Raw genomic sequence first — 22,049 nt, 5'->3', positions numbered from 1 at the left:
GGATGTTTGTACCCTTGTGGTTCATGAATTCCCATCCGCCATCAATGTTTCTCCCCCAGCAGTTCGCCCCCGGCAGTTCACCCCCGAATGCTAGTACCCTTGTGGTTTATGAATTCCTGTCCGTCATCAGTTTCACCCCCAGCAGTTTGCCCCCGGCATTTCGCCCCCGGATGTTTATACTTTTGTGGTTCATGAATTCCCGTCCGTCATCAATGTTTGGCCCCCAGCAGTTTGCCCCCAGCAGTTCGCCCCCGGATGTTTCACCCTCGAATGTTTTTCCTACAGCATTTTGTCCCTGGATGTGTCACCATCTTATGTTTCGCACCTAACGTTTTAACCCCAGATGATTCACCGTCAAATTTTGGGGTCAACATGCAGGGATCAAAACATCTAGGGCTGAACATACCTGGGGGTAAAATATACAGGACCCCAATTGCTGGAGATTCCTGTGGCTGCCTTATCAGCAGCAAACCCAGTGTCTCTTCTGGTTGGCCTTAAAGAAGTAGTATCTCCCTAGAACAAAAAAATGGACATACTTATCAGTCACAGCTGCAGCTCCTTGGGTCACGGAGTGCAGTCTAGTGTTCCCCGTGATGTCTTCTCCTGCTTCTGGCTGTCTTTTCATCTTCCCTGGATCACTGATCCATGAAGCATGATGAATGCCGCAGTAGTGAGGCTGAATCTCTCCAGTCCGCTCACTGACATGACGTCACTGCTGCCCCATTCATCAGTCAATTCAGGGGGCATGATGCCTCTCCTGTCACCATGGAATTGCATATATAGATCAATAGTTGGAGGTTTGTAAGTTGAGCGCTGGCAGTAGTCCCAGGAAGGGGAAGGTAAACAGCCGAGTCCCTGCAGCTCCAGCTGGGCACCCCAATAGAGCTTATAATAACAGGTTATAGAATTAAAAGCCAGTCCTAGGAGCGCAGAAAAAAGGACTCTGACACCAGGTTGAGTTGAGCCACAATGCGTTTCATTGGCATACACCGTCTTCTTCAAGTGGTCCACCTGAACAAGATGGTGTATGCCGTTGAAACGTGTTGCTGCTCAACTCAACCTGGTGTCAGAGTCCTTTTTTCTGCACTCCTAGGACCAGCTTTTCTTCTATCTCCTGTCACCAAGACTCATGGTGGCCTCTGGATCCAGCATGGCCATCGCCAGCTCACACAACCAGGAGAAGATTAGGCAAAGATGAACAGAAGACTTCTAGGTAAGTACCAGGAGAGGAAGATCGGCAGCATGCTTACTGCAACATGATTGCTGAATCATGCTGCCTTATTTTGTTTTTGCAATCCGGAATGAGATTACCCCTTTAATGCAGGCTATGTATGGGAGCATAGGAATTGTTGACTGACTACAGGGTTAATCCCACCAACCATCTCTGCAGAACTGAGATATTGGCTTTGCTGAACTAAAGTGGTGGTTAACCAGCTTCTACAGAACCTCTTTATCAGGTCTTCAGATGGGGGATTTTGGGATTAGCCCTCACAGAACACTCTGCCAGTATACAAAAGAATGGAGCAGCAGATAAAAGTGGTATTCTCACTTCAGGATCCGTTTTTCTATAGATACCCATTCCTCAGATTAGACCAAGAATAGGGTGCAGTTGTATTCTGCATTGAACCAGCTGTTTATCAGCAACTTTCAGCACCAATGACAATGACAAGTGACTGTAAGTTGCAGCCATAGCTCTCCATGATTTCAGTGAGATCCAGGGAAGATGTGCCTGGCAAAGAGCTGATCCACCGTGCCATGCCTTATGCAGGGGCATGCAGTGCTCTGTGCAGAGAAATGCATGTTCTGGATGGGACTCAGTTGTGTGCATTCAGTCTTTCAGCAACAAATGGTCCTTTGGGGACAACCATTAAATTGGTGCGGCCCTTGGTGAATATGAGTTTGACACCCTTGATCTAAGACAAGTGACCATCATTTTACTGTCATGTACTAGTGGTGTTACACTTAATGGCTTCTTTTTGTCATCCATTACATATCATACTGTACCTAGTGATGAGCAAACCCGATCTGGAAATTACTTCTTTTCCCTTTTGCTGAGGTCCCAACCTGTGTGGAGAGTCACAATAATGTTTAAAATGTAATATGATTATTAGTTTTCCCTGTTAGCACACCGTGGGCTCTGAACCCCCTTCTGTCTGTGTTTCTGCTTGCTGAAATGTGTGTGTGTATGGATCCCAAATCTGTCATTTCCTCCCATCAAAAGAATTTTTACGACCTCTGTAAATAGACAATTGTACCAGCTAAAACTGGTCTGATATCTATCTTAAGACAGGAGGTTCTTTGTTCTAATATAGTAAGATATTGGGCCACCGATTTAGGCTAGGAAAATAATAAGTGCATACTGCTAACATCCATCGGTAGATCTGTCAAACACTGTAAGCACGAGCCTCTAATCCCAATGGGTACAAAGTATGGATTTCCCCGGAACCGTGTGTCCCAACTAGCCCGAATTTGGTACCAATAAAAAGCCAATTTTAATACAAGATGGATGAGGTGTGTTATGACTCTGCCAGATTCTCCAGCGAAGATATGACAATTATAAGAATTGCTGTTGAAATCTGTATGTCTGAGGAGAGGGGAGGGTCCCAGGAAACCAGCCCCTTTAGTGATGTCACCAGGCTGCAGGTATAAGGGACTCCACTTAACCCAGCCTTCAGTAATGCCCAAGGAGCTGTTCCTATCCAGACCTCCTGATGCACTGGGATATTTGAGGCTCTGCCTACCAGCATGGTTTTGCCTGAAATGATCTGAGAACATGTGAGTTTTATCTTTCTTCTTTAATCCATGTTATTTTTTAATTGCTTTGTACATACTTTCAATTGTCTCTTATTGTAACATCCTTGTAATCTTTTTATAAACACTGCCTAATCTTTCAGAGTAAAATATTTAAATTACTAGTTTCGTTCTCCTGCTCTAAAACATACCCTCAGACTCTGGAAGGGAATTACGCTACTGTTTTGGGTTATCTTCAGACCCATTAATCAAAGCTGGTGGCGGCACACCATGTCCTGTGCTTTTGGAAATCGTTGAAAATTATTGTTCCTGCCTGAGTTAAAGTAGTTATATTGCCTCACTGCAGCGTGCCCAACAGCCAGTACCTAGCAGGCAGGCTTTCTGGCGACTAATTACCCCAGGTGCAGTACTTAATCTGACCTGAGGGCAAGGGAGGCACCAGAGAGCTGCAAGTTCTCACACGGAACTGTAAAGCGGGATATACATAAATCCCTGCAGTTCGTGTTATATTGTAGGAGCAGTGGGATAACTAATATAAGCCCTTGCGGTAAACTAAGAGGTCAATAGCCTTGTGTGTGTGTTTTCATCACATTTGAGCAGTGGGGGGTTAATTAAGATAAGCTCCCCTGCATGTGTCATAGCCATGGGCTGGCCAAAGGTCACCCCGATCGTGACATATTGGTGACAGTCATGGTGCGATCCATGACAGGTACAAACATCCGGGGGTGAACTACCGCGGGCAAACTGCTGGGGGTGAACAATTGATGATGGACAGGAATTCATGAACCACAAGGGTACAAATATCTGGGGGTGAAACATTGATGACGGACACGAATTCAAGAACCACAAGGGGACAAACATCTGGGGATGAACTTCCAGGGGCGTTCTGCTGGGGGTGAAACATTGATGACGGACAGGAATTCATGAACCACAAGGGTACAAACATCCTGGGGCGAACTACTAGGGCGAATTGCTGGGGGTGAAACATTGATGATGGACGTGAATTCATGAATAACAAGGGTACAAACACCCCGGGGCGAACTGCCGGGGGGTGAAAAATTGATGGACAGGAATTCATGAACCACAAGGGTACAATCATCTGGGGGCAAAACATTGATGATGGACAGGAATTCAAGAACCACAAGGGTACAAACATCTGGGGGCGAACTGCCGGGGCGAATTTCTGGGTGCGAAACATTGATGACTGACAGGAATTCATGAACCACAAGGGTACAAACATCCAGGGGTGAACTGCTGGGGGCAAAACATCTGGGGGCCAAATGCTGGAAATGAAATGTGCAGGGGTGAAATGTACCCAGGGGCGAACTGCTGGGGGCGATGTGTGCGGGGGTGAAATGTACCCAGGGGCGAACTGCTGGGGGTGAACTGCTGGGGACGAAATGTGCGGGGGCGAAATGTATCCGGGGGTGAACTGCGGGGGGGCGAACTGCTGGGGGTGAACTGTTGGGGGCAAACTGCTGGGGGCAAAATGTGCGGAGGCGAAACATCCTGGGGGCCAAATGCTGGGGACGAAATGTTCGGGGGTGAAATGTACCCAGGGGCGAATTGCTGGGTGCAAACTGCTAGGGGCGAACCGCTGGGGGCAAAACATCCGGGGGCAAGCTGCTGGGGGTGAAATATCTGGGGGCGAAATATCCGGGAGGCAAACTGCTGGGGGCGAAACATCTGGGTGCGAAACATCCAGGGGCGAACTGCTGGGTGCGAAACATCCGGGGGCGAACTGCTGGGTGCGAAACATGCGGGTGCGAAACTTCCAGGGGGGAACTGCTGGGCGCGAAACATCCGGGGGCAAAATGTGCGGGGGTGAACTGCTGGGGGCGAAACATCCGGGGGCGAAAAATCTGGGGGCGAACTGCTGGGGGCGAAATGTGCGGTGGCGAAATGTGCAGGGGCGAAACATCCGGGGGCAAAACATCCGGGGGCGAACTGCTGGGCGCGAAACATCCAGGTGCGAAACATCCAGGGGCGAACTGCTGGGGGCAAAACATCCGGGGGCAAAATGTGCTGGGGTGAACTGCTGGGTGCGAAACATCCGGGAGCGAAACATCCAGGGGCGAAATGCTGGGGGCGAAATGTGCGGGGGCGAAATGTGTGGGGGCAAAACAACCTGGGGGCGAAATGCTGGGGGCAAAATGTTCGGGGGCGAAGTGTACCTGAGGGCAAACTGCTGGGGGCGAAATGCTGGGGGCGAACTGCTGGGGGCGAAACTTCCAACTCCCGGGAAGGAGATAGCAAAAGCCGGCAAATTAATTACCCGCTTTACAGCTATCTAGCGCTGTATGAGATATAAATAAATATATATATATATGTCTCACTCATTGAACCCATTCTATGCCCGGGTGGCGAGCATTTATATTGGTATATGGTCTCCATCCTGGTATGTGCTGCTCCATCCTGTGCCCCATCCTGTCATGTGCTGCTCCATCCTGCGTCCCCATCCTGTCATGTGCTGCTCCCATCCTGCGTCCCCATCCTGTCATGTGCTGCTCCCATCCTGCGTCCCCATCCTGTCATGTGCTGCTCCCATCCTGCGTCCCCATCCTGTCATGCGCTGCTCCCATCCTGCGTCCCCATCCTGTCATGTGCTGCTCCCATCCTGCGTCTCCATCCTGTCATGCGCTGCTCCCATCCTGCGTCCCCATCCTGTCATGCGCTGCTCCCATCCTGCGTCCCCATCCTGTCATATGCTGCTCCCATCCTGCGTCCCCATCCTGTCATGCGCTGCTCCCATCCTGCGTCCCCATCCTGTCATGCGCTGCTCCCATCCTGCGTCCCCATCCTGTCATGTGCTGCTCCATTCTGCGCCCCCATCCTGTCATGTGCTGCTCCATCCTGCGTCTCCATCCTGTCATGTGCTGCTCCATCCTGCGTCCCCATCCTGTCATGTGCTGCTCCCATCCTGCGTCCCCATCCTGTCATGTGCTGCTCCCATCCTGCGTCCCCATGCTGTCATGCGCTGCTCCCATCCTGCGTTCCCATCCTGTCATGCGCTGCTCCCATCCTGCGTCCCCATCCTGTCATATGCTGCTCCCATCCTGCGTCCCAATCCTGTCATGTGCTGCTCCATCCTGCGTCCCCTTCCTGTCATGCGCTGCTCTATCCTGTGCCCCCATTCAGCTCTGCTACATCTGCCACACTCTGCTTTACTACATCTGCCACACCCTGCCTGCTACATTTGCCACACTCTGCTCTGACCAGCTCGGCCCCGCTGCCTCTGACCCGCTCGGCCCCGCTGCCTCTGACCCGCTCGGCCCCGCTGTGTTGTGAATTCTGTGGTCAAGCTCCCTCCTGTGGTCGAGAGTGGTACTGCGGCTGGTTCTGTCTATAAGCTTCCTTTGGTGGATGAGAGTGGTATTGCGGCTTCTGAGTTTCCTTCCTCAGGTGATGAGGTTAAGTCGTTAGGTGCTGCTCTATTTAACTCCACCTGGTGCTTTGATCCTGGCCTCCAGTCAATGTTCTAGTATTGGTCTTGCTTCCTCCTGGATCGTTCCTGTGGCCTCTCTATCCTGCATAAGCTAAGTTCTGCTTGTGTTATTTTTGTTTGCTATATTTTCTGTCCAGCTTGCTATATTGGTTTTTTCTTGCTTGCTGGAAGCTCTGAGACGCAGAGGGAGCACCTCCGTACCGTTAGTCGGTGCGGAGGGTCTTTTTGCCCCTCTGCGTGGGTGTTTGTAGGTTTTTGTGTTGACCGCAAAGCTATCTTTCCTATCCTCGGTCTATTCAGTAAGTCGGGCCTCACTTTGCTAAATCTATTTCATCTCTGTGTTTGTATTTCATCTTTACTCACAGTCATTATATGTGGGGGGCTGCCTTTTCCTTTGGGGAATTTCTCTGAGGCAAGGTAGGCTTATTTTTCTATCTTCAGGGCTAGTTAGTTTCTCAGGCTGTGCCGAGTTGCATAGGGAGCGTTAGGTGCAATCCACGGCTACCTCTAGTGTGGTGTGTTAGGATTAGGGATTGCGGTCAGCAGAGTTCCCACGTCTCAGAGCTCGTCCTATGTTTTTGGTAAATGTCAGGTCACCTTGTGTGCTCTGGACTTCAAGGTCCATTGTGGTTCTGAATTACCTGATCATAACACTGCTGCCTCTGACCTGCTCGGCGCCGAGTGCTGGGGGGCCTGAGCAGGCGGGGACACCAGCGCGCTGCTGGGGTCAGGTGCCAGGATCGCCGCCAGCTCAGGCCCCCCAGCACTTAATATATTCACCTGTCCTCCGTTCCACCGCTGCGCGCCGCCATCTTCCCGGTCCTCTGGCTGTGACTGTTCAGTCAGAGGGCGGCGCCGGCGTGCATTAAGCGCGTCATCGCGCCTTCTGAACTGAAGGTCACAGGCCGCGGACAGGGAAGATGGTGGTGCGCAGCGGTGGAACGGGACAGGTGAATATAGCCAATACTCACTCTCCTGGCAGTCCCTGCTTCTCTGTTGGAGATCGCGGTGTGCGTTCAGTGTTAACGCATACCACGATCTCCTGGGAGCGTCACTCTGTGAGGCCCAGACTGCACCGGCGCTTGCGCTTGTGCAGTATATAAAGGCTTCGGACAGAGTTACGCTCCCAGCGTTAAATTATAGATATCCCCCTATTCTATGTGTAGACATTTATTTTATCTACTAGATGGTGGCCCGACTCTAACACATCGGGTATTCTAAAATATGCATGCCCACATAGTATATTTCCCAGCCACGTAGTATATTTCCCAGCCACATAGTATATTGCCCAGCCACATAGTATATTGCCCAGCCACATAGTATATTGCCCAGTCACGTACTATATTGCCCAGTCACGTACTATATTGCCCAGTCAGGTACTATATTGCCCAGTCACATAGTATATTGCCCAATCTCATAGTATATTGCCTAGTCACGTAGTATATTGCCCAGCCACATAGTGTATTGCCCAGCCACGTAGTATATTGCCCAGCCACATAGTATATTGCCCAGTCATGTACTATATTGCCCAGTCACGTACTATATTGCCCAGTCACGTAGTATATTGCCCAGCCACATAGTATATTGCCCAGCCACATAGTATATTGCCCAGCCACGTAGTATATTGCCCAGTCATGTAATATATTTCCCAGCCACGTAGTGTATTGCCCAGCCACGTAGTATATTGCCCAGTCATGTAGTATATTGCCCAGTCACGTAGTATATTGCCCAGCCCGCGTAGTATATTGCACAGCCAGCGAAGTATATTGCACAGCCCACGTAGTATATTGCACAGCCCACGTAGTATATTGCACATCCCGCGTAGTATATTGCACAGCCAGCGAAGTATATTGCACAGCCCGCGTAGTATATTGCACATCCCGCGTAGTATATTGCCCAGCGCGCGTAGTATATTGCACAGCCCGTGTAGTACATTGCCCATCCCACGTAGTATATTGCCCAGCGTGCGTAGTATATTGCACAGCCCACATAGTACATTGCCCAGCCCACGTAGTACATTGCCCAGCCCGCGTAGTATATTGTCCAGCCCGCGTAGTATATTGCACAGCCCGCATAGTATATTGCACATCCCGCATAGTATATTGCCCAGCGCGCGTAGTATATTGCACAGCCCGCGTAGTACATTGCCCAGCCCACGTAGTATATTGCCCAGCGTGCGTAGTATATTGCCCAGCCCACGTAGAATATTGCCCAGCCCACGTAGTACATTGCCCAGCCCGCGTAGTATATTCCACAGCCCACGTAGTATATAGCAATGTGGGCATCCTATCCCTGTTAAAAAAAGAATTAAAATAAAAAATAGTTATATACTCACCCTCCGTTGGCCCCTGGATCCAGGAAGCAATTACCGATGCTCCTCGCACGCTCCGGTCTCAGGAGTGCATTGCGATCTCGCGAGATGATGACGTACCAGTCTCGCGAGACCGCTATGTCATCATCTCACGAGATCGCAATGCATGGACCGGTTACTGGAGCATTGCGAGGTGCGAGAAAGGCGCCGGAAGATGAGTATATGATGATTTTTTATTTTTTTTATTATTTTTAACATTAGATCTTTTTACTATAGATGCCACATTGGCAGCATCAATATTAAAAAAAGATGGTCACACAGGGTTAACAGCAGTGTTAATGGGGTGTGTTACACCGCGGCATAACGCGGTCCATTAGCGCTGCCATTAACCCTGTGTGAGCGCTGACTGGAGGGGAGTACGGATCGGGCACTGACTGCGAAGAGGAAGGAGCGGCCATGTTGCCGCTGGACTGTGCCCATCACTGATTGGTCGTGGTAATGGTCGTGGGCGTTTTGCCACGACCAATAAGCGACTTGTATTTCCATGACAGACAAAGGCCGCAACCAATGAATATCCATGACAGAAAGAAAGACAGACTGAAAGACAGACAGACGGAAGTGACCCTTAGACAGTTATATAGTAGATTCTATTCTAACTTGTCAGTGTGATTTTACTGTACACCGCACTGAATTACCGGATTTTCTATAGAACACCACTGCGTATATCTTGCAAGTCACACTGATGGTCCATGCGTAATCCATATTTTTCTCGCCCCCATAGACTTTCATTGGTGGATTTGTTGCGCAATACGCTGACAAACGCAACATGCTGCGATTGTCTACGCCCGTAAAATACAGTTGAAAAATATACGGCAGATAGGAGCTGCCCCATAAAGAATCATTGGTCCGTGTGCAATGTGCTGTTTTTGCACCTCTCATACATCCGTAAAACTCTCTAGTGTGATGTTGGCCTTAAAAGATGGACACCGCCGGATCTTAGGCTAGACAACGTCCACAGTACCTCCATTTGCCTCATTATAGGGAATCTTTCATTGGCGGTTCCGTCTGAATCATGTATTACAAAGAATTACATGGAAATCCCAGTGTATGCTCTCAGTGTAGAGTGCAGGATAAAAATGAGCTGAGCCTTACTGCAAACTTTGGAAAGCAGCATGAAGAAATCAACAGCAAGTGAAGAATTGGTTTTATTTATATTTCCTCAGTTCCTCGTGCGGTATAAGTGATTAGATGACTTTATTCTTTGGGTCAGTGCAAATAAAGAGATACCAGATTTATATGTTTTTTTCTAGTTGGCTGCTGTCACACACTAAAAGATACTTTTTTTTGCAAAATCTAGTTTTTGCATTGCCATATTTTGAGAGTTATAATTTTTCCATATTTCTGCTGACAGTCATGTGAGGGTTTGTTTTCTGCAATTTTTGCAGAATGAGTTAACATTTTTATTGGTACCATTTTCAGATACATGATATTTTTTAATTGCTTTTTATTCCCAATTTTTGGGAGGCAGAAAGAACAAAAACCAGCAATTCATGAATTGCTGTTTTGTGGGTTGTTTATGCCGTTCCGCGTGTTGCCACTTTTACATAATAAAACTATTTTTATGGTGGCTTTTTTTGAAAGATATTACTTTTTTTGTGATATTTATATTTACATTCATCTTCACTTTTTGTTTGACTATATGGTAAAAAAGCATAGTTTTTTGCCTGGTTTTTATGTTAATTGAAGGGCTTAAGTTGTGGCAGTGACAGTAGCCTCTTCCCGCTGATGATGCTTCACTTCAATATCCCAGCATGCTTAAATATTTATAATTTCATTACTCAGGAAGCAGGGAAAATTACAATAGCAGTGATAGCGTAGTTAGGGAAACAGTAGGGAAGTTGTAAAGCAAGTTTAATAAAAAATAGATTAGAATATGTCATTAAATTGATAAGGGAGTTAGGAGAAAACTGACTTTACCTTTGGACCACCCTTTTAAGCCTCACCACATAATTCCAATATGCCTTAGGGAGCATAATCAGCTGAAATTACAAAAGTGATATCAAAAGACAATATGTCTTTCCATCCAAACATTAGCAAATAAGGCAAGCAGCCTGTAGTATCATTCTTTGCACTGTTGCAAGCATATGCAATAGGTGAAATGTAGTGACTCTATTTAACTTTCTTTTTTATATTTAAAGTGCCTAGCATTTCTAAGAGAGTCCTGTTTAACCTTTCAGATTGAGGGTAACCCTGAGGGTGTTAGGGAGTGGTCGAAGATTTCTATACTAATAGCAATGTCAAAAGTTCCTATACTAGCCTCTTTCAAATTTCAGTCCTTCTCAGAATGAATTCTTTTGTGTAAACCATAGTGAATGAAGAAAGGTTCCACCAGGACTTTTGAAAGTGTGATAACTTGTTCATCCTTCGTCAGAAATGCTAGAGCATATCTGGCATAACGATCTGTAACCACCAACATTGCTGATGCCAACTTCTTCAGGTTTAATAGATAGAATGTCAATACAAACCAAGTCTGTGGGACCATGGATTTTTCTGTGTCCCAATGGAGTAGCCCTGGTGGCAAAGCGTTTTCCTGTAAACATCTTAAACAGAAATAGCACTAATCCTCCCCCATCTTGCTTCATGCAGGGCAAGGAGAAACAATCTCTTAGTTACAAGGCTTAAAATATTCTCATAGCCCAAATGACCATATTCATCATGTAAAGCTATAAGAATATTGTTTTTGTCTTTTATGTGAGCATCAGCTGCCATTTCTGTGTCTGCAGAATTTGTTGCTTGTCTATAAACTAAAGGTACCTTCACACTAAACGATATCGCTAGCGATCCGTGACGTTGCAGCGTCCTGGCTAGCGATATCGTTCAGTTTGACACGCAGCAGCGATCAGAATCCTGCTGTGATGTCGTTGGTCGGGGCTAGAAGGCCAGAACTTTATTTGGTCGCTGGCTCTCCCGCTGACATCGCTGAATCGGCGTGTGTGACACCGATTCAGCGATGTCTTCGCTGGTAACCAGGGTAAACATCGGGTTACTAAGCGCAGGGCTGCGCTTAGTAACCTGATGTTTACCCTGGTTACCATCCTAAAAGTAAAAAAAACAAACACTACATACTTACCTTCCGCTGTCTGTCCCCGGCGCTCTGCTTCTCTGTACTGGCTGTGAGCACAGCGGCCGGAAAGCAGAGCGGTGATGTTTACCCTGGTTACCGGCATCGTTGGTCGCTGGAGAGCGGTCTGTGACAGCTCTCCAGTGACCAAACAGCGACGCTGCAGCGATCCGGATCGTTGTCTGGATCGCTGCAGCGTCGTTTAGTGTGAAGGTACCTTAAGCCACCATGTAAATGCAACCTATTCCACTCATTTGTAATTAACCTTGATAGACGATATGAATCAGTTAAGTATATAAACTTTTCTCTTACTCAAAGCTTCAATGGTAACATGACAAACAAAGCCCTAACTGATACCTCTTGAGGTTTCCATTGCTCAAGACTGGTATACTTTAAAGTGAACCTATCAGCTGATAAATGCTGCCCAATACTTGGATAGATTGTTACTGATGGACACAAGCTTCTTCTTATAAAAGCAACTGGCCTTAACTTCTGGTTATACTCCTGGTGCCAGCCATCATCCTTGACTTCTCTTCTGTTGTCATAGGCTAATATAGCTATATGGGTAAGGCCGTACTTCAGCTGATCTACCTCTGTCTTCCAGGCTTGGCTACATTGATGTCCTCTGACTCTCCTCCATCAACATCATTTTGCAAAAGCTGGTTTAAAACACGTGCCACATTGGAGAATGCTTCCGCAAATTTTCTATTACATACACAGAAACCTGGAAATGACTGAAACTCAGTGATAGTTCTGGGCTTGGGTCAAGAGAACATAGACTCAATCTTGCTGGTGTCAGTTCCTATACTATCTGTATACACCACGTTGATCTGCATAGGCTATTGAAAACTGACAAGATTGACACTTTTTTTTAGACATTTTCAGACCTTCTTTAAGCAATCTGTCTAGAACCTTTAAAAGTCATCCTCAATACTAATCAGAAATAGTGAACTGATTCAAAGTGCGACAGCACATAGACATTGTAATTAACCAAACTTTTGAAGACGTACCACTATTGAGGAAGCATGAAAACGACTTGACTCCCTGATTTTTCAATAGAATTTAACTCTGCAAGGTGTGTCCGATGACCTTTAGGTCACTGGTGTAAATTCACCTTGATCTCCCTCCAAATGGCTTTTCATCCTTTAGACAGATTCTATGTTGAGTGCTAATAGAGCACACAACATCCACATCGCTTTTGGAGAATAAGGCTACTTTCACACTAGCGTTAACTGCAATACGTTAAAATGCGTCGTTTTGCAGAAAAAACGTATGCAGCAAAATATTTTGCTGCATACGTTTTTTCCCCATAGACTTGTATTGGCGACGTATTGCGACGGATTTGCATTCGTCGGTATACGTCTTTCGACGGATGCGTCGAAAAGAGGCGACACGTCGTCTGGAAAAAAGAAGATTGTAACATTTTTTGTCTCCGCCAATAAAACGTGTCTCGGCGCATTCGTCGGCATGCGTCTTTTGCTAGAATGAAAGTCTATGAGCGACGGATGCGTCGAGACACGTCGTACGACGCAATGCAGCGCTGCAATACGTTTTTTTCTACTGAGCATGCTCAGAAACAGGTGTTTTTATCTAAATGGCCAGACATCCCCAAATCTATATAAACCTGGTCTGGGCCTTCAACCCCCACATATGCCAGCAAGACTCAGAGAGAAGAAGAAGCAGCCTCCAGCCAGCCGGACACCAAGAGCCCAGCCTGGACACCAAGAGCCCAGCCGGACCCCAAGAGCCCAGCCTGGACCCCAAGAGCCCTGCCGGACACCAAGAGCCCTGCCGGACACCAAGAGCACAGCCTGGACACCAAGAGCCCAGCCGGACCCCAAGAGCCCAGCCTGGACCCCAAGAGCCCTGCCGGACACCAAGAGCCCAGCCGGACCCCAAGAGCCCAGCCTGGACCCCAAGAGCCCTGCCGGACACCAAGAGCCCAGCCGGACACCAAGAGCCCAGCCTGGCAGCAAGGACCAGACACACTACAACAGTGTGAGTATATTGCCATTTGTGTGTGTGTGTGTGTGCGCATTTGTGTATGACGTACTGACTATAGCAAGAGCTTATAAAACCTGAATCCAACCTGAGGCCTGCCGTCATCCTGCAACAGCCATTGCCATGCTACAGTCCAGATCCACCGTGAGGCCTGCCACTGTGAAGATATCAAGCTCCAGCCGGAGGACTGATGGCCGTGTGTGTGTGTGTGTGTGGGTGTGTGTGTTTATTTTTGTACTGCTGTGTGCTTTTGTATGTATGTGTTCACGTGCCTGCACCTTATTATGCCTTCGTCAATATTGCGACTGTTCATGTGTTATGCTTGCGTTATGACTCGGCTTGCAGGTATGTTTGTGTGCGTCTTGTTGGTTGCATGTGCATTTGTCAATGCCATATTGGTTAATATTGATTTTTGATGTATTTACTAATTAAGGTACCGTCACACTGAGTGACGCTGCAGCAATACCGACAATAATCCGGATCACTGCAGCGTCGCTGTTTGGTCGCTGGAGAGCTGTTACACAGACAGCTCTCCAGCAACCAACGATGCCAGTAACCAGGGTAAACATGGGGTTACTAAGTGCATAGCCGCGCTTAGTAACCCGATGTTTACCATGGTTACCAGTGTAAAAGTAAAAAAAAAAAAAGGTAAAAAAAAAAATATCCGCTGTCTGTCCCCGTGCTGTGCTTCTCTGCATTGTGAGCGCCAGCCAGCCGTAAAGCAGAGCAGAGCGGTGACGTCACCACTCTGCTTTCCGGCCGCTGTGCTTATACAGGGCAGAGAAGCAGAACGCCGAGGGACAGACAGCGGAACATAAGTATGAAGTGTTTGTGTTTTTTCTTACTTTTACACTGTTAACCAGGGTAAACATCGGGTTAATAAGTGCAGAGCCGCGCTTAGTAACCTGATGTTTACCCTAGTTACCAGTGAACAAATCGCTTAATTGGCGTCACACACGGCGATTCAGCGATGTCTACATAAAGTCCAGCAACGAAATAAAGTTCTGGACTTTCTGCAGCGACCAATGACATCACAGCAGGATTCTGATCGCCGCTGTGTGTCAAACTGAACGATATCGCTAACCAGGACGCTGCAACGTCACGGTTTGCTAGCGATATCGTTCATTGTGACGGTACCTTTAAGGTACCGTCACACTTAGCGACGCTGCAGCGATACCGACAACGATCCGGATCGCTGCAGCGTCGCTGTTTGGTCGCTGGAGAGCTGTCACAAAGACCGCTCTCCAGCGACCAACGATCCAGAGGTCCCCGGTAAACCAGGGTAAACATCGGGTAACTAAGCGCAGGGCCGCGCTTAGTAACCCGATGTTTACCCTGGTTACCAGCGTAAAAAAACAAACAGTACATACTTACATTCAGCTGTCTGTCCCCTGCCGTCTGGTTACTGCACTGAATGCTGGCCGTAAAGTGAAAGCAGAGCACAGCCACAGCGGTGAGTCATCGCTGTGTGACTCACCGCTGTGCTGTGCTTTCACTTTCACTTTCCGGCCAGCAGTCAGTGCAGGAACCAGACGGCAGGGGACAGACAGCTGAATGTAAGTATGTACTGTTTGTTTTTTTACGCTGGTAACCAGGGTAAACATCGGGTTACTAAGCGCGGCCCTGCGCTTAGTTACCCGATGTTTACCCTGGTTACCAGCAAAGACATCGCTGAATCGGTGTCACACACGCCGATTCAGCGATGTCTGCGGGGAGTCCAGCGACCAAATAAAGTTCTGGACTTTATTCCCCGACCAGCGACATCACAGCAGGGGCCTGATCGCTGCTGCGTGTCACACTGGACGATATCGCTAGTGAGGACGCTGCAACGTCACAGATCGCTAGCGATATCGTCTAGTGTGACAGTACCTTTAGTATAGTGTTTTGTGCACCTTTTTTTTTTTTTTGTTTATTAAAATGGATGTATTATTGCAAAGTCTAATGGTCTGCAGCTTGAGGTTATATTTTTTTTTTTTAAATTTACTTAACCATTCCCATTCGATGTACTTGTATTTTAAAATAAAGAGCATTTCTGCTCCATTGTGATTTAAAAAAAAAAAAAAAGAAAAAAATTATATATTAATAAAATGTTTCTTAAAAAATTGTCCGTAGTATAATTTCTTAAAGGTAAATTTAAATCAGGTGTATGTACCAATGGTTACACATGCAATACAGAGTTGTTTGAGTGGTCATTTTTTAATAAAGGTTATCCTTTGAAATTTTATTTCGGGGAGGTAATTGTTTTTTTTTTAAAACATAAAAATATTTTTAAAGGTGTCTCACAGTTTACCTTTTTTTGTTTTTGGGACATGGAAAAGAATGGTATAACGTGCACCAGTTTTTGGGTTTGGGTGTTCACATATTTTTCTCATTTTAACATGGTGTTTAGTGGTAAACATTACCTATTTCTGCTTTGGTCTAACTTTCAATCCATTATACTTATTATATTGCAGATAGAGTAGGGACCACACTGACCGGCATAAGCCACCTGGACCACAGCCACCTGGCCCACATCCAGAAAATCTGAAAAGTAAGTTTTGAAGACCCCAACTCTGCTACTTCAATGTGTAGAGCAGATTGCAAGTGTCTTTTAACTTACAGACCTACCAGGACCACAGCCACCTGGACCACAGCCACCTGGACCACAGCCACCTTGACCACAGCCACCTTGACCACAGCCACCTGGACCACAGCCACCTGGACCACAGCCACCTTGACCACAGCCACCTTGACCACAGCCACCTGGACCACAGCCACCTGGACCACAGCCACCTGGCCCACATCCAGAAAATCTGAAAAGTAAGTTTTGAAGACCCCAAATCTGCTACTTCAATGTGTAGAGCAGATTGCAAGTGTCTTTTAACTTACAGACCTACCAGGACCACAGCCACCTGGACCACAGCCACCTGGACCACAGCCACCTTGACCACAGCCACCTGGACCACAGCCACCTTGACCACAGCCACCTTGACCACAGCCACCTGGACCACAGCCACCTGGACCACAGCCACCTGGCCCACATCCAGAAAATCTGAAAAGTAAGTTTTGAAGACCCCAAATCTGCTACTTCAATGTGTAGAGCAGATTGCAAGTGTCTTTTAACTTACAGACCTACCAGGACCACAGCCACCTGGACCACAGCCACCTGGACCACAGCCACCTTGACCACAGCCACCTTGACCACAGCCACCTGGACCACAGCCACCTTGACCACAGCCACCTGGACCACAGCCACCTGGCCCACATCCAGAAAATCTGAAAAGTAAGTTTTGAAGACCCCAAATCTGCTACTTCAATGTGTAGAGCAGATTGCAAGTGTCTTTTAACTTACAGACCTACCAGGACCACAGCCACCTGGACCACAGCCACCTGGCCCACATCCAGAAAACCTGAAAAGTAAGTTTTGAAGACTCCAAATCTGCTACTTCAATGTGTAGAGCAGATTGCAAGTGTCTTTTAACTTACAGACCTACCAGGACCACAGCCACCTGGACCACAGCCACACAATGTCCTCTTCCGGCAGCCCTCCTCCACAGCAACAGCAGGTATCGGTAAGTAAAAAAAATTTTTTTGGTTTTTTTTTTAAATTTACATCATTTTGAGTCACTACATGCATTTATTATGTTTAAACAGGAATCAGAATCCGATGAGGAGCTGTCGGAAGGGACCGAGACGGGTGGAGACATCGAAGTGGAGGAGGAACCAAGTGTAAGTAGTGGTGAAACACTTGCTTCACACATCACACTGCACCGTACACAAAACAGAATTTCATATATAACGTAACACAGAAAACATATACATACATTAAAGCTAATTTTTTTATCCTTTATTTCAGTCTCCTGCTGCTGCTGCTGCTGCTGCTGCTGGTGCTGCTGAACGTCCAGCACAGCATGAAGGTTCTCCCAGGCGCTCCCAGAGTCGGCGGACTCGACGCCGCGGTCGGCCATCAGTGAGTCGGTTTTTTGTGGGGCTTCAATTGTTAATTTTTTGCTTTCAGTCTACTAATTTTTAATTCTTTCTTTTTTTTTTGTTCTAACAGGCTTCACAGTGTGCTCCCGAATACGATTCAGATATCGATATTGAAGCCCTCATCGAGGAGGTTCGTGAACGGGAGCCACTGTGGAACATGGCTGACCGCAGGCATGCTGATACCAGTGTCACCCGTCGGCTCTGGTTGGAAGTATGCCGGAACATCTTTGCGAGGTGGGAGGACCTTCTTCCACAGCAGCAGAGCAAACTATGTAAGTATTCACTTTTCAGTGATGTTTTGAGCTGAATGTAATGTCTTGCATTTACGAATATTTTTTTTTTTTTCTTCATTCCTGTCTTCACAGGTACCAAGGTTAGGAAGCGGTGGCGGTCATTGAGGGATCGCTTTAAGAGGGAGTTTAACGAGGAGATGCAGGCCCCGAGTGGCTCAGCAGCAAGGAAGAAGAGGAGGTACAGATATGGCACGAACCTCTCCTTCCTGAGGGAAACCATGCTGAGTAGAGTGTAAGTATTCAACATCACAGTAAGAACCTGTCTAATCACAAAACTTTTGTTTCAGTCCGGCCTTTTTCATATCAATATATTAACTTATTTTTTTTTCTTTCACAGCACCTACTCCAGCCACCGTGCGCCTGCATCTACCTCTGCACCCTCTGAAGCGATCCCTCCTGAGTCCGCCACCGGGGACCACGTCGGTAGGCCCCACACCTCTCACCCCTCTGTCCCCTCCACTTCATCCGCCTCTACCAGTGGAGTGCAGCCTTCCTTACTCGCATCTGATGGTCAACAGATAGCGTTCCCTTTACCCCACCCCTCTGACCCTGCCACCTCTACACCACCGGTAGGTTCATGGCGGCAGCGTCAGAGGGGTCAGGAAAGGAGCTATGCTCCTGAGTTCTTGCATCTAAATGCAGGCTTCCAAAATTCATTTAAAATTTTGGGAGAACAAGTGACTGCTGGTTTCAGCATGATGCAATCACGCATGAGTGAAAACCAACATGAAATCAGCAGTCGCTTGGATAGACTGCATTTAGATGTAAGTCAAGCTCCAGCCAATCTTTTTTTTCAGTCCATGCTCAGGAGCATGGAAAAGCTTTCTTTTGATCAGCAGATGCGGGTAATGAATAGCTGCCATAACGCTCTGCTGAAGGTAATTAACGAACCCCAATCTACCCCCACACCTCCCCACACATCCCAGTCCCAATTTCAACACCATGCCCCACAATATCACCGCCAGTCCCAATATCCACATCACTCTCAATATCAACATCACTACCAATACCCAACCCGGCCCACAACCCAAATGTATTCACCCGTGTTTTCTTCATCTTTGCCCAGCTTTCCTTCCCCAGTAAGTTTTCCACCTACCCCAACACAACACCCCTCTGGTCAGCCTCCTGTTTTCCCCCCCCCTTCCACTACAGACGCAACAGGTAGGGTTTCCCCAATCCCACCTACCGACGTGGTCCAACCTTCCAGCCCCTCCTCCCATAGTTACTCCACCCAACAATACCAGGACCTGTGAACCTGGAATGTACTTGTACATAGTTTTTTTTTGCCAAAAAAAGAAAGGTTCTTTAAATTACCAAAAAAAAAATTGTGTGGGAAAATTACCCACAAAAAATATATTTTTTGAAATAAACATAATTCTGGTTTACAATCTACTGTGTGTGTGTGTTCATTAATTAAGGTAAATATGAAAGGTTAAGTGAAAAGAAACACCAGACGTTTTCAAGGTTTAACAAAATGGTTTTATATTATATTAGCAAGCAAACCACACACACTCTTTTTTTTTTTTTTTTTTTTTTTTTTTTGTGGCAGTTGCTACCAAAAAATTTTGGAAAAAAAAAAGAAAAAAAATTAAAAAAAAGTCACACAATTATGTCTTGCCATGGAATCCGCCCAACAGGTGACAAAAAATATTCAGCAAACTGTTCCCTCATCCTAGTAACAGAACCGGTGGAGCGAACAGAGGCACTTCGGTAATCCCACAAGGATGTCTCCAATTGTTCGTCATCCAAGGTAACGGGCTCCTTTGAAATAACAAAATTATGGAGCACCACACATGCCTTGACAACATCGTCTACAGTTTTTGTATCCAGTTTTATTGCCGTCAGCAGAACTCTCCACTTTGCTGTCAAAATACCGAAAGAGCACTCTACCACTCTTCTTGCTCTGGTAAGACGGTAATTAAATACCCGCTTGGTGCGGTGTAATTCACGGCTGCTGTATGGTTTCAGTAGGTGCGGCGACAGTTGAAAGGCTTCATCACCTACACACACATAGGGCAAGGCTGGTTCACTGGTTCCTGGGAGCGGTCTTGCTGGCGGGAAATTGTATGTATCTCCATACAGGCAGCGACCCATCGGAGAGTTTTTAAACACTTGGGAGTCGTTGGACCGGCCATACGCTCCTATATCCACAGCAAGGAATCGGCAGTTGGCGTCAGCAATAGCCATGAGTACAATTGAGAAGTATTTTTTATAGTTATAGTACTCTGATCCTGTTCCTGCCGGTTTTGCAATCCTAATGTGTTTGCCGTCCACAGCACCAACACAATTTGGAAAATTACACATTCGCTCAAATTGTTCGGAACTTCTCATCCAGATTTCCATTGTTGGTTGTGGGATATACTCCAGCTGTAAAGTGTCCCAAATCGCACGACATGTGTCCTTCACAATTCCGCCAATAGTGGAAATCCCCAGCCGGAATTGGAAATGGAGTGAAGTCAAAGACTCACCCGTAGCTAGGAAGCTGCAGGGAAAAATAAAAAAAAATGTAAAAAAAAATTGCACAGACCATCAACCAAGAAAAACAAGTGGAATGGCCTCAAATAAACCAACAAATTACATGCTACAGTAAATGCGGCGCAATGTGTCAGCGCAGTATTCTCTGCAGCATGTAATAACATTCAATATGACCAATGACACAAGAAAAAAAAACAAGTGGAATGGCCTCACATAAACCAACAAATGACATGCTACAGTAAATGCGGCGCAATGTGTCAGCGCAGTATTCTCTGCAGCATGTACTCACATTCAATATGAGCAATGACATAAAGAAAAAATGCTTACCGCAGTGTCACCATGAGCCGCTCCGCCGGTGTGATGGCAAGCCTCATCCTTGTGTCCTGCCTTTGGATGACATCCTCTATTTTTCCAACCAAATAATCGAAATGTTCCATCCTCATCCGTACATAACTAAAGAATTTTTGGGGGTTGCACCGCAACTCCAGATAGAGAGTGGACTGGACACCCCTGGTCATCCGCAGCTCATTGATTGGATGTATCCAGAATCGTCGCCTTCTCCGTTGCATCATCCGTCTTTCTGCTGCCGCCTCCTTCTCCTGCACTATGATATCCAGGCGATTCGTCTCAAATATAACTTCAGTAACCAAACTCGAAATCCTCCCAATTACACCATCCATCATTGCCACTAAACTAAAACCCTCAAAGATGTGCTGTAAATACAGTCAGTATATAGATTTCCCTAGTTTCCAGTAGCCAATCAAATTTTGGTGCCTCCCATTTTAAAAACGGATCCGTCGTAAAAACGTATGCAACGGATGGAAAAAACGTATGCAACGTATGCAACGCATCCAGCATTTCAACGGAACCGTTTATCGGATTTGCGACGGTTTTGCGACGGATCCGTCGAAATGCTGTATTCGTTGCATACGTTTTGCAGTTTTTTGACGCATCCGTTTTTTCGGGAAAAAGACGTTTTTGGGACGGATTGCAGTTAACGCTAGTGTGAAAGTAGCCTAAAGTGATAAAATAAATGTGTTTCAGATTCTTCTCTAATTGGCTTTTCCACTTTGAAAGTGCAGGAGAGCTATCAAGGTTATACGTGTCAGCTAAGTTCATCTCTGTCACTCCTGCTTTCTCTATGGCCAAACAGGATGCAGGCAATGGGTTTGCTGAAAAAACTCCTCCCAATAAAGTATAAGGGCGGAGGAAGGAAAACTTAGTTTTGATCTCAACATTTCCTACTCACGGATTTCAACTGGTCCCAGTAAACCATTGAGCAGCTTTACCTTTGGCAACAAACTACTTGAATCTGGTTTAAGTTGTCTAAAGCGAACCTTAGTAATTTTTCTTTGATACTACTTAAGTGTCCTTTAATGGCATCTGTGATTTTGGTCTTTGTGTGAACTGAATGAGCATTCCCAGACTGGTCTACCTTACACTTAATACCGTAATTCCTACCATGATTTTAGCTTTCTATACATATGAGACATGGCATACACAACTTTATCCATTTGGCTGATAATAATTCTGACAAATGCTCAGCAATGCAAGTGAAGGAGTTCCGTTCACTACTGGTCCACAATGTTGAAAATATAGTTACCATATCTATAGATCGTATACCCGTCACAAAAATAACAATATTCATATCTGGCACATGACACAGTCCCATGTAAGCCATTG

At 46.6% G+C, this 22,049-nt stretch overlaps 2 protein-coding genes across 2 annotated transcripts; one reads left to right on the top strand and one right to left on the bottom strand.

Moving 5' to 3' along the window:
* Positions 1 to 17,052: 17,052 nt before the first annotated feature.
* LOC138670987 (uncharacterized) lies at positions 17,053 to 19,210 on the top strand. Its single transcript, XM_069758814.1, has 6 exons — positions 17,053 to 17,180; positions 17,263 to 17,337; positions 17,465 to 17,578; positions 17,669 to 17,870; positions 17,964 to 18,123; positions 18,229 to 19,210. The coding sequence occupies exons 1-6, from the start codon at positions 17,136 to 17,138 to the stop codon at positions 19,142 to 19,144; spliced, it is 1,512 nt and encodes a 503-aa protein (XP_069614915.1). The 5' UTR covers positions 17,053 to 17,135; the 3' UTR covers positions 19,145 to 19,210.
* LOC138670989 (uncharacterized) lies at positions 19,195 to 20,960 on the bottom strand. Its single transcript, XM_069758816.1, has 2 exons — positions 20,694 to 20,960; positions 19,195 to 20,373 (listed from the first exon to the last, which is right to left on the bottom strand). The coding sequence occupies exons 1-2, from the start codon at positions 20,936 to 20,938 to the stop codon at positions 19,491 to 19,493; spliced, it is 1,128 nt and encodes a 375-aa protein (XP_069614917.1). The 5' UTR covers positions 20,939 to 20,960; the 3' UTR covers positions 19,195 to 19,490.
* Positions 20,961 to 22,049: the final 1,089 nt, after the last annotated feature.

The sequence above is a fragment of the Ranitomeya imitator genome, chromosome 3 (assembly GCF_032444005.1).
Source record: "Ranitomeya imitator isolate aRanImi1 chromosome 3, aRanImi1.pri, whole genome shotgun sequence".
In the NCBI taxonomy this organism is placed as follows: Eukaryota; Metazoa; Chordata; class Amphibia; order Anura; family Dendrobatidae; genus Ranitomeya; species Ranitomeya imitator.
This window is presented reverse-complemented; position numbering and strand designations above follow the sequence as displayed.

What these genes read in the sequence shown, in the direction of transcription:
- LOC138670987 (XM_069758814.1), top strand. Translation starts at nt 17,136, where the DNA reads ATGTCCTCTTCCGGCAGCCCTCCTCCACAGCAACAGCAGGTATCG. An exon ending in ACAGCAGCAGAGCAAACTAT is followed by an intron (nt 17,871 to 17,963) that starts GTAAGTATTCAC and finishes CTGTCTTCACAG; the next exon opens with GTACCAAGGTTAGGAAGCGG. An exon ending in GAAACCATGCTGAGTAGAGT is followed by an intron (nt 18,124 to 18,228) that starts GTAAGTATTCAA and finishes TTTCTTTCACAG; the next exon opens with CACCTACTCCAGCCACCGTG.
- LOC138670989 (XM_069758816.1), bottom strand. Translation starts at nt 20,938, where the DNA reads ATGATGCAACGGAGAAGGCGACGATTCTGGATACATCCAATCAATGAG. An exon ending in CGGCTCATGGTGACACTGCG is followed by an intron (nt 20,374 to 20,693) that starts GTAAGCATTTTT and finishes TTTTCCCTGCAG; the next exon opens with CTTCCTAGCTACGGGTGAGT.